The sequence below is a fragment of the Schistocerca piceifrons genome, chromosome 2 (genome assembly GCF_021461385.2).
Source record: "Schistocerca piceifrons isolate TAMUIC-IGC-003096 chromosome 2, iqSchPice1.1, whole genome shotgun sequence".
In the NCBI taxonomy this organism is placed as follows: domain Eukaryota; kingdom Metazoa; phylum Arthropoda; class Insecta; order Orthoptera; family Acrididae; genus Schistocerca; species Schistocerca piceifrons.
This window is the reverse complement of record NC_060139.1, coordinates 343,129,590-343,142,703: the sequence shown is the minus strand read 5'-3', so window position 1 is coordinate 343,142,703 and position 13,114 is coordinate 343,129,590. Positions and strand designations below refer to the sequence as shown.

The 13,114-nt window shown below is 38.9% G+C and overlaps 1 protein-coding gene across 5 annotated transcripts in view; it reads left to right on the top strand.

The window, feature by feature from the left end:
* The window catches only part of LOC124777532 (tubulin monoglutamylase TTLL4-like), a 228,551-nt gene that overhangs the window by 165,754 nt on the left and 49,683 nt on the right, over positions 1-13,114 (top strand). For 3 of the 5 annotated variants that reach the window (XM_047252981.1, XM_047252983.1, XM_047252982.1), the window contains exon 16: positions 7,890-7,963. In XM_047252981.1, coding sequence (XP_047108937.1) covers positions 7,890-7,963 — 74 coding nt within the window. Of the gene's footprint in view, positions 1-7,889; positions 7,964-9,988; positions 10,047-10,531; positions 10,632-13,114 lie in introns of all 5 variants that reach the window. The other 2 variants (XR_007015746.1, XM_047252984.1) reach the window with 2 other exon arrangements.

Below are 13,114 nucleotides of genomic sequence, written 5' to 3'. Positions count from 1 at the left end.
GCAAAATCTTAGCCCAATATTTCAGTTCCCTCCTCAACTGCGAACCACCCCAAGAAAAACTTGTCTTCTCTTCTCCAGTATTCACACACCCAGACTCACATGCCCCGGATCTTGAAGAAATTATGGAGATAGTCAAGCAGTTGAAAAATAACAAAGCACCAGGAGAAGATGGGATCATTGCCGAGTTCTGGAAACTAAACGATCCTATACTTATGCAGAAATTACACCGTATAATATCAGACATATGGATAACGGAGCAGATACCAGAGGACTGGAAATGCGCTCTAATTCACCCGCTACACAAAAAGGGCGACAAGACAGACATGAACAATTACAGAGGAATTTCCCTGCTCCCAGTCGCTTACAAAATCCTTTCCAAAGCGCTTTTAAACAGGATAGAATCCCAAGCAGATACACTAATTGGTGAATACCAGGCCGGATTCAGAAAAGGACGGTCATGTGCGGAACAGATCTGGTGCTTAAAGACAATATTACAAATGAGGAAATGCAGAAACACAGTAGTTACATTCATCGACTTCAGGAAAGCATATGATTCAGTGGACCGTGGAACCCTGTTTAAAATCATGGAAGAATTTGGGATCGACCGAAAGACACGAAAAATCACAGAACAGACACTTACAGGAACAACGGCCAAAGTGAAATTCGTGGACGAAGTATCAGAACCCTTCGAAATAAAATCTGGAGTCCGACAGGGGGACGGACTATCCCCAGTCCTTTTCAATATTGTTCTAGAAAAGATAATCAGGGAATGGGAACCTCACGTAAAGGGTATCCAAATTGGTGTCAAGAAAGAGAACCGAATTAAAGTCAAGTGCCTTGCTTTCGCTGACGATATTGCAATTATCACCAATAACAGAGCAGAAGCGATTCACGCAGTGGAAAAACTACATGAAATTTCAAAAAAAACCAGACTACAGATATCTTATGAAAAAACCCAATATATGGAAAGGCAGCCGGAAAATAAATCCCCTTTAATAACAAAATATGGTAAAATTGCACAAGTCTGCCATTTTAAATACCTCTGTGAAACTATACAGTCCTCAGGATTAAACCGAATTGCCAATGAACAAAGAATCACCAAGCTCCAGAAAGCCTACAAGCTAACATGGACGCATTACAACAAGAAGTGCATTTCGACAGACGCAAAATTAAGGCACTATACAACAGTGATTCTTCCAGAAGCAATCTATGCAGCTGAAACAGTGGTGATTGATGGTCATTCTAAAATTAAGGAAATAGAAAAGCAGGAAAGAAAAATTCTCTGGAAGATTTACGATCCAATCAACAAAAATGGCATTTGGATCAAGAGACCACAAAACGAGCTCTATAGAAAGATCAACATAGTAACAGATGAAATCGGAAAGTGCTGAGGCAAATTTTATACACACATCGACAGGATGGAAGACTCCAGAACAGCAAAGAAATTATTCAATATTATAACAAGGAGTAAATGTGGCACGGAATGGCTGAAAGAAGTCCAGAGGGATCTACAGCAGATCAACATAAAAAATCTCGAAGATCGCACCGAGTGCCGGCATAAAATCACAAGTGTGAAGTTTGGGGAAAGAACATCGCATCAGCCTGGTAAAAAATGGACAGAGGAACGGAAGGAGGAGCATTCTGAGAGGATGAGGAGGTTTTGGGAAGCAAAAAAGAAAAACATCCGAAGATGAAATTATGAATTCAAGTTCAATCGCTCTCCTAAAGGGGAACAATCGTTATAATAATAATAATAATAATAATAATAATAATAGTAATAATAATAATAGTAATGAGCGTATGGCATTGGTGGCCAGGAGACCCCTCGCAGGGGCGGTTCGGCCAACGCTCCACAAGTTCTTTAACGCCACTACGGCAACTTACGAGTGAATGAAGATGAAATGATGATGAAAGAGAGACAACACTCGGTCATCTTGCGGCAGAGAAAATCCCTGACCCCACCGGGAATCGAACCCAGGACCCCGTGCGCGGGAAGCGAGAACGCTACCGCAAGACCACGAGCCGCGGACCATAGCCAGATGAATCTGCTTTTCAAGGTAACCATTTTTCTTAAACACAGTTGCCAAGCTTGCAGGTTCCTGTGTTAGACATCAGTGCTGGAAATAGCACCTGCTCTTCATACCAAAGTCCTAAGGACAACACTGCATTGATATGTTGGGTGACAACTCTACATCAGATATTGATCAGGTGGACAAGTAAACTGGACAGGTAAATCCTGAGGACCAGCCTCAGATGTTTCAACCATCTAATAAAATCCACCGAAAGGAGAGAGAGTATGTCAATGAACGGGCAAAGAATAGATGTTCAGTACTTAATCAGATTGTAAATAGTCACACCCAAGTTGCTAGCTACAGGGCGTGTGGGTACTCCTGCGTATTGTATCTTTGGCAGACTGTACAACCTTGGTGTAACAGCAACACCAAGATGAAATTTCTTGCACAAATCTTCTGACAACAAGCTAGTTTCAAAAATTGAGTGTTGTTTTTAATCCTTTCAGTGTCGTCAGTACTTAATCTTCTGTAAGCTGGTTAATTTAGAAATGAATTCATTTTTACTACATAATGATTCCTTGTCAAAACAACTGTTATATTCCACTTGTTAGCTGGTAAACCTACATCATCACTATTCCTAAGGGAACAAATAGCTGCTGTTTCTCCAGAAGAGCTGTTATCCTACATGACCGACCCTGATGTAATGTGCAGGACACTTCTTGCCTAATTTCTTCTGCTAGATCCTCAGGGATTCTGTGTAATAGTTGTTCTTCAGAGCAGATAAATTCCTTAACCAGGAGTCTACTTGGAGGGGGAGCAAAATTTAACACTGCCACTGTGGGTCCATCCAACTCGTTACTTAAATGTGTGTTGACATGCATCTGCTTCTGACACTGTAGAAGCCAAGCAAACTCTGAGGGCTGTCTGCTAATCATATGCCTACATGATCAAACCAATAGTGCCCACATAGAACACTTGCTCACTCCCAAACATCTTCTGACAGTTGGGAGGATAGGTCCAAATGTAAGTAAAATAAATCTTTGGAAATAATATCCAACTGTCTGGAGGTAAAATCAATGTGTTCTATGTCATTGTTGTGGTCTTCAGTCCAGAGACTGGTTTGATGCAGCTCTCCATGCTACTCTATCCTTTGCAAGCTTCTTCGTCTCCCAGTACCTACCGCAACCTACACCCTTTGAATCTGCTGAGTGTATTCATCTCTTGGTCTCCCTCTATGATTTTTACCCTCCACACTGCCCTCCAATACTAAATTTGTGATCCCTGTATGCCTCAGAACTTGTCCTACCAACCGATCCCATCTTCTAGTCAAGTTGTGCCACAAATTTCTCTTCTCCCCAATTCTATTCAATACCTCCTCATTAGTTACATGATCTACCCATCTAATCTTCCGCCTTCTTCTGTAGCACAACATTTCGAAAACTTCTATTCTCTTCTTGTCTAAACTATTTATCGTCCATGTTTCACTTCCATACATGGCTACCCTCCATACAAATACTTTCAGAAAAGACTTCCTGGCACTTAAATCTGTACTCGATGTTAACAGATTTGTCTTATTCAGAAACGCTTTCCTTGCCATTGCCAGTCTACATTTTATATCCTCTCTACTTCGACCCTCATTAGTTATTTTGCTCCCCAAATAGCAAAACTCATTTACTAGTTTGTCTCATTTTCTAATCTAATTCCCTCAGCATCACCCGAGTTAATTCAACTACATTCCATTATCCTCATTTTGCTTTTGTTGATGTTCATCTTATATCCTCCTTTCAAGACACTGTCCATTCTGTTCAGCTGCTCTTCCAGGTCCTTTGCTGTCTCTGACAGTATCACAATGTCATCGGCAAACCTCAAAGTTTTTATTTCTTCTCCATGGATTTTAATTCCTACTCCGAATTTTTCTTTTGTTTCCTTTACTGCTTGCTCAATATACAGATTAAATAGCATTGGGGATAGGCTACAACCCTGTCTCACTCCCTTCCCAACCACTGCTTCCCTTTCATACCCCTAAACTCTTATAACTGCCATCCGGTTTCTGTACAAATAGTAAATAGCCTTTTGCTCCCTGTATTTTACCACTACCACATTCAGAATTTGAAAGAGAGTATTCCAGTCAACATTGTCAAAAGCTTTCTCTAAGTCTACAAATGCTAGAAATGTAGGTTTGCCTTTCCTAAATCTATTTTCTAAGATAAGTCGTAGGGTCGTTATTGCCTCACGTGTTCCAACTTTCTGTGGAATCCAAACTGATCTTCCCTGAGGTCGGCTTCTACCAGTTTTTCCATTCGGTTGTAAAGAATTCGCGTTATTATTTTGCAGCCGTGGATTATTGAACTGATAATTCGGTAATTTTCACATCTGTCAACACCTGCTTTGGGATTGGAATTCTAATATTCTTCTTGAAGTCTGAGGGTATTTTGCCTGTCTCACACATCTTGCTTGCCAGATGGTAGAGTTGTCAGGGCTGGCTCTCCCAAGGCTATCAGTAGTTCTAATGGAATATTGTCTACTCCTGGGGCCTTGTTTCAGTTTAGGTCTTTCAGTATTCTGTCAAACTCTTCACGCAGTATCATATCTCCCATTTCATCTTCATCTACATCCTCTTCCATTTCCATAATATTATGCTCAAGTACATCACCCTTGTGCAGACCTTCCACCTTTCTGCTTTCTCTTCTTTGCTTAGAACTGGGTTTCCATCTGAGCTCTTGATATTCATACAAGTGGTTCTCTTTTCTCCAAAGGTCGCACTAATTTTCTTATAGGCGACAGTATCTGTCTTACCCCTAGTGAGATATGTCTCTGCATCCTTACATTTGTCTTCTAGCCATCCCTGCTTAGCCATTTTGTACTTCCTGTCGATCTCATTTTTTAGACGTTTGTATTCCTTTTTGCCTGCTTCATTTACTGCATTTTTATATTTTCTCCTTTCATCAATTAAATTCAATATACCTTCTATTACCCAAGGATTTCTACCAGCCCTCGTCTTTTTACCAGCCCTCGTCTTTTTACCAGCCCTCGTCTTTTTACCAGCCCTCGTCTTTTTACCAGCCCTCGTCTTTTTACCAGCCCTCGTCTTTTTACCAGCCCTCGTCTTTTTACCAGCCCTCGTCTTTTTACCAGCCCTCGTCTTTTTACCAGCCCTCGTCTTTTTACCAGCCCTCGTCTTTTTACCAGCCCTCGTCTTTTTACCAGCCCTCGTCTTTTTACCAGCCCTCGTCTTTTTACCAGCCCTCGTCTTTTTACCAGCCCTCGTCTTTTTACCAGCCCTCGTCTTTTTACCAGCCCTCGTCTTTTTACCTACTTGATCCTCTGCTGCCTTCACTATTTCATCCCTCAAAGCTACCCATTCTTCTTCTTCTTCTTCTTCTTCTTCTTCTTCTGCTGTATTTCTTTCCCCCAATCCTGTCAATCGTTTCCTAATGTTCTCCCTGAAACACTCCACAGCCTCTGGTCCTGTCAGTTTATCCAGATCCCATCTCCTTAAATTCCCACCTTTTTGCAGTTTCTTCAGTTTGAATCTACAGTTCCATAATCAACCTTAATCTTTAAACCCTCCTGCCAATAATAAAATGGACACATCTTGGAAAATTAGTTACTGGCATCCCAGCAAGAACTTCCTCTAGAGTTTATCCAAAATAATTCAGGACGAAACGGAAAGCTGTTGAGTACACTCATCTTCTCACTGAGATTGCTTGAGGGAGATATCATTACTAATTTTGCCAGATTTGTCCATTTTATTGATTGCAGGAGGGCTATTAGGATTAAGAAGTGTGCCAGCAATCACTGTAAGGGAACCCATTTGTATCACCCATAGACAAATGGATATTATTTCCAAAGATATATTTTACAGACATTTGGATTGTTCTTTGCAGTTACCAAGAGACGTTTGGGAGTGGGTTGATTGTTTCATGTGATCAAAGATGGACCGAGCACTTACAATTGAGGTTACCAGACAGCCCTCCTAAATTTGAATGGCTGCTTTCTTGTTCTACGGCATCAGAAAGGGATACATTCTTCCGAAGTTACAAGTTGGATGGTTCTACAGTGACAGTATTAAATTTTGCTTCCACTCCAAGGAGATTTCTGGTTACAAAATTGTGTGTTCTACAGAACAAGCATTACACAGCACCCCTCAGGATCGAGGAGGAGAAATTAGGCAAGAAGTGTCCCACACAGTGTGTTCAGGATAACATCTCTTCTGAGGAGAACAGATAATTGTTCCCTGAAAAATGGTGAAGTAGTAACAGTTTTACCAGAAGAAGGGATTATTATGTATTTAAAAGGGATTCATTACTAAATGAAGCAGCTTGCATTAAATGCAAGACTCTTGTCACTTTTGAAAAGAAGCACTTTGTTGAAATATTTGTACAAGAAACTGTGTCTTGGTACTTCCGTTCCACTGTGGTTGTTTGATCTGCCAAAGACACACAACTAAGGAGTATCCTTATGCCCTATAGTTAGTAATTTGATTGTGTCCACTTACAGCCTGATGAAGTATTTACCGCCCATTTGCTGCACACTGTATCTCCAACTTGTTGAATTTTATTTGATGGTTGAAATATTTGAGGCTGGGTCCTATGGATTTGTTTGTGAGTTTCAATGATAGTATCTCTACTTACATGAGTCCCTCTGGTAGAGTCCTTGAATACAACTCCTTTGTCTGGCAATGTGGACATAATGCTCTCAGCAGATTTTTGGGCCACTTCACCTGTCTTCATCCCAGCATTAAATTTTCTGTGGAGGTTGAAAATGATGAAGCTTCCATTGATGGTTTACAAAAAACGCCGGTGTTCACTGAAAACCAATACATAACTGATCAATGTCTGCATGTAAGGACTTGCCACCCACACTACCAAAACAGTGGTGTACTTACAACTTTTGTATGAAGTCAGTATGTTATTTCTGATGCCAATTATCTGACATATGGACTTATGCTCTTGGCATCTGTTTTAAGGAAGATGGTTACTATGCAAAGCAATTTGTCTCCCTACAGAGTGTGGATCATATCTGGAGTTGCACGAAAAGGAGTATAGATCCTTGGTCTTTATTCGTTATCCTGGGAGCATATCCTTTAAGACTGAAAGAATTTCAAGAAATTTGACATGAAGAGTGGGTTCTGTGCACCTGTCAAGTTCAGGTAACTACTAGGCTCTGTCGAGGACAGTTTGGGAGTTACAAATCCTGGCATTTATAAAATTGTCGGTGTGGGTAGGATTACATCAGCCTGTCAGCTCGCACAGTTTTGGACAGCGGCGTGGAACATCATTGCCACATGAGACTACTACACCCTAAAAATCAACACTTGTGGAACATTGTGTAACCAAGGGCAGGGGATGACATATGACTGAAACCGTGATAGGTGCCAGTATGTCTGGTTTTTGGGACAGTGTTTATAAAGAGGCATTGAAATTAGGTTGGCAGACAACTTGATTAATTGAGGCAAGGGTTTTCCTCTTGTCAGGACAATGAACTCTATACTATCCCACATCAAAATACAACATTCTAAGGGCAACACCAAAAGCCCGGTATTGAGCACAGCATCTGTAGTGGGCAACGCATGTGTTATCAGACTATGGTTGCCGGCCTTCGCAGTAGTTTTCTCTGGGACTCAGCAGCAGCAACATCTCTGCTGAAGGTGGCGGACAGGTGGAACATCAAAATATCTCATCGTGTTGATTTTAGGATCTGCAGCAAACCCAAGGGCACTACCAATGTAAAAGTTTTATGAATAATTGGGAAGTAGGTGCAATAGGTTTTGTTCGCAAAAAGTGATGGCTTTGTTAAGTAAAAACTGTTAACTTAATATATTTTTGAAGGGATTTGCTGCAAAGCTTACTTATTTCTGTGTTCCTTCTTTTAAAGGTATTGATGTTTTGGAATCACTTTGTCGTAAAAAAGTACATCTGGCTGTACCAGTCCCTACACCAGGCGCAAAGGTGAGTTTTTTTGTGGTTTTCCATGTCTATCCTTAGAGTAGCTATTTTATTTCAAACACAGACAAAGTATTTGTTTGTGTGCATCATTGTAAGTCTGTTCAGGCATTCATTGCATTTTCCCGTTTTTGACATTGATGTGAACAAGTGCTTTCATAAATGTTATCTGTCACACTGGAAAAGCTCTGGCAATGTTCCACCTCTTCCGCACAAATAACTGTCCGTTTTGGCCAAATTTTTGAAAGCAGCATTGTGTAACATGCGTTACAAATTTGGTAACTGACAAAGATAGATGTGGAAATAAAATGAGAGTTCTTACGGCTGTTGTACTGTCATGTACTGTACGTGTTTCATCATCATTATTCTGACAGTCCAATTAAACCATCTGTCATTACTTTTGTAGGCATATTGGACAAAAGTTATTTAAGAAGTTGTACATCTATGTATCATACTCCGGGATTTTATTGTGGTTGTATGCTGAAAGATTTGGGGAAATATATGAATATTTCCAAATTAAAAGACTGTAACTGACATCAGTTCACTACTCTAGCCTACACTTCTCACCATCTCCATCTCAAGTTCTGTGTGAAGAAAATCCTGTTTCTGATTGTTGTGGCATGTCACACAGTATTTGATCTGCTGATTTGTCTGTCTGGAGAAACACAATAGCCCATCCATCTACTTATGGAATTCATAATGATTTATGTGAATGGAATTTTTGTGTTATTTAGACCAGCCGAATGCCTTCTGTTTATTTACAGAAATAAACTTATGAGTTCTCCAAAATCAGCTTTGAGGTAGGAAAGTGGTTCAGGCATTTGACTCATACAAGAGTAGGGTTGAAAAATCACCATCCAAACATCCATTTTAATGTTTTCCAGTATTTCCCAAAGTCAGTTAAGGCAAATGCCAGGATTGTTCATTTGAAAAGGAAAGAACTGGATTGCCTTCCTCATACTTATCGTGTGACAGCTTGCACTTAGCCCCTAATAACCTTGTCATTGTGAGGATGTTAAGACCTAATTTAGTATTCTCCAAAGACTAATTTGATAGTCATGTGTCATTTAAGTGAACCATTCTTAAAACAGTGTGATACCTCACATAAGCCGTTCATCAATTTCTTTTCTTATAAAAGCTGTATTTCGTTGTAGGGTTTTTTTGGATGTTTTTAGATTAATTTATTAAAATTTTTCACGGAAGCAAATTTCAATTTTTATGTTTTTTATGCAATAATAAAAGTAAATGGTGTGTCTAAAATTTACTTACACTTGGAAATTGAAGAAAAGTTGCACATTTTGCCCTTTGACTGGAATATAATAATATTCGCTTGATCTTCACAAGAGAATGACTCATTATTTCATTGTTTTCCTCGGCAGCTAAAAACTGAATAATAAGTTGTGTCTTTTCTTTGAGTTTTTGTGAGAGAGTTGTTGGTAGAATAGACTGGAAAAAAATTGAACGGTTATATACACAACTTCACTATAGTCAGTTGTACTGTAATAGTGGAGCACATTTCTTAACTAAATATAGGAATAGACAATAATTATAAAAACTTAAATGTTAAGGGGTAATTAGCTCTAAGTTTCTAGTAATGTGCTGTCTTGTAAAGCTGTGGTTAGGAGTTGCATCGCTCACAAGAATTCTGAATGTTATGTACTACTTCATTTAGTAAATCTCGGTCAATCTTCTTTAGAGAGAGGAACTCTGGTAGATATTGGAAATGCATATTGAATCAGTTTAATGCATTAATTAGAAAATCATTCTTGTTCATTCTTATCTAATTTTCCTTGGGAAAATTTGGGTGTTACAGAGCTTTTAAGCCTACATAACAACAGTATTATAAATACTGTGGTCAGCTGTACCAGCTCTATATGCTAGTTTTAGATAATGGAATTCATCTATTTTTCGAAAAATGCAGAGTGAAATGTATGTGTCTTATGTTAAATTTCTGAAAATAAGGTTATTTTAGATAAAATTGTGCAGTTGGGTACCATTTTAAAAACCATTTTTGTCATTTTCTTTACTAAGGACAAAGTTTTTGGTCTGTTGAGGAAAATTTACAGCCAATATAAGAAAGCCGAAAAGAGTAAGTTAAAACTTGATTATTTAGGGTATATTCGATTTAAGTTTGTAATGTTCTGTTTTACTTTAGCATAGGCCATTTGTATTAATAGATTTGGTTATTTATAACTGTAAGAAACACATATTTTAAGAAGTGACACTTTATAGCATAGTATTTTATGTAGGTTAGACACTTCAGCTACAAATTAATAGTTTAATCTTGAGTTAGCAGTTGGTAAATTATTTCAGTTTACTGAGTTATTGTGTGAGAAATACTGGAATCAAAGGTAGTTACTTGATGTTTGCATTCATTTTAAGCTAGTTCTGTTCCCTGTTTGCTTATTTATTTGTGTTGCTGCCATCAGAACAGAGACAAATTGCACTATGCAGTCCCTTTCCAGCATATAAAACTGTAGCTGGTTTAGAATCAAAGTAAAAATTAGTCCATTCCTACCAGTTACTGCATTAATAATGCTGTGGTTGTTTTCTCAGACCTGTTATGGATTTCAGATGAACTCTTCTTACTTTGATCAAGATCCATCAGAGCTTTAACTGATAAATATCTTAGCTGCCTTGACATTTCCCTATTCTTCCTTATATTGTCTTACAGGTAGGATAGTTATTGTTTTTGTTTTTTTCCTGTGTTTGTTGGTGTTTCTGCCTGGCATGAATAACCTAATCTTTTTTCACACTTTTAAAAGCTTTTGTTGTAAACACAATAAAGTAATAAATGATTCTTCTAATTACATCTATGAAATTGGTGATGACTCATTACTGTCACATTTCATAGTCCATTCACAAATGAACATTAATACCTGATTTGTTACTGTGATTTCTTTTAAAGCAGATTTATTTGTTGCTGTGTTGTTTTCCTTTGTGGGTCCCCACCCCCTGATTGCTTTTCCCTCCCTTGACACTCAGTCCAGTGTGATTGAAGTGCACGCGTGCCCACACACACACACACACACACACACACACACACACACACACTTTCTCACTCTCCTAAAAGTCATCAGGTGCACTTTCTCTGGTGTTTCAGCAGCTATTTCCAATTTCATTTTTGCATTGTGTATTTGAAGTCAGCCCAAATAATTATTGTTTGTCCCGTCTTTCATGGGATGCCTAGTGTCAGCAGAAAGTGTCAGTTTGTTTTTCATCACAAACAAAACAATTTTTACATCGGAATTTAGTATCCTCATTTGATAGAGCAGTATCAGATTAGTTTATGGTTTATTGATAAATATTAACAGGAACAGTAAAAAATGAAGAACAGACAACAATCCAGCCACGATTAAAGTGCCGCATGCTGGGCGGTAGCTGTTGGCACAGGCTAGAACAGTGCTGTTGCTGCTGGTGTACTGGTTAGTCTTAGATTTTTACTGTTCCTGTTAATACATATCGATAAAACAAATATCTCACTAGACTAATCAGAGACCACTCTATAAAAATGGGCACATAAAATTCTGCTTTAAAAATCACTTTGTTTGTAACGGGGAAACAAAATGATGCTTTCCATCAACAGTGGGCATCAAATGAAAGACATAGTGAACTCATTTGTTTGGGCTGACTTAAGCTACACAAGGAAAAAACAGAAATAGCGCGCACGTACACACACACACACACACACACACACACACACACACACACACACACACAGTGATCCAAAAATACTTTCACAAACTTTGGGGCCAGGTTCCTTCCTTACACCAAAGCAAGGAAAAAGTTCATAATAAATATGACAGAAAATCCTTCATTTTTGACTTGTTAATGAAACTTGATGCCCAGCAGCTTTCCAGATACAACCCAACTAGTTAATTTATCTATGCGCCCATTGGACTCTGTGACCTAGATGGCATAATGTTGCCACAGAGATTTGTTTATATTTGTCTTTCATCTGTCTTCAACGAGTCCATTGTGTACACATACTACAGGTTGTGAGTTAATGGAAAGTGCTCCATTCAAAAATGGCAGGATATTCATTTCATGAGCAGACTGATTTGATTTTCATGTGCAGCCATCTGAATGCTAATCATCACGGAGATAGAATGACAAATTTCCACAACCAACAACAAGACCTACTAGAAGATGTACCCCTACACATAAGAAGAAACGTGGGCTATGCACGATAAGAGCTCCAGCACCTTTCAGTTTGTGTTAGAGATGCAGTGGCTAGTATCTACCATGACAGGTGGATAGGTAGAGGAGGACCAGTTCTGTGGCCTGCATGTTCCTCAGTCCTGTGGATTATTATCTCTGGGTGCACCTTAAACAGTTGGTCTAAGCAGCAACTCTTCATCGACGCGTTGTGAAAGTCTGCAAAACTGCGACGGAGTACATGAAAGGGAGTGACAGTCCATGATTCAACAAGTGTATGCATGTATAGAAGCAAGCAGAGGACATTTGAGGTATATATTATGAGTCTGTGTTGATGAGCTCCAATCGCTTAAATTGCAAACTTTCAATAATAACTCAAAAACAAAAGATTTTCAAACATATGTTTACATGAACTACATTTCTTGTTTTGATGTAATACAACTGTCGCCAGAGCATTTCGGTGTGTGTGTGTGTGTGTGTGTGTGTGTGTGTGTGTGTGTGTGTGTGTGTGTGCGGGCGCGCGCGCGCGTGCGTGCGCGCGCCTGTGTACAAACCCCCCAAAACAATAAATGGTTGTCACTCTCTCTGCTTTAGGGAATTGCTTACATTGTGTGTTAATTAGGCTTCAAACTTCATTAGTTATTTAATAACATACTTGTCAGTTTTCATCACCCATATGGTCCTTGTTAAAGGTGATTGTGCCAGTAAATAAACCTGAAGTAAAATTAAGGACACAACTTTCCGTGTAGTAAATTTGTTTCAGGAAATGACTCACCCTAAGAAACTGATCAGAGTTAAGTGAAACTTACAAGAGTACATGGCAGGGTACTTTGACGTATGTGCATGCTTTCACTATTCAGTGCTTTTGTTATATATGCACAAAGTGTATAAACAGGAAGCTGTTAAACAAGTATTATGCTTTCACGGACAAGCTGTAAATTTTCTTAAAACGATCACGTTATGTCAACTGCAAATATGACATGCAAAGTATGTACAAAC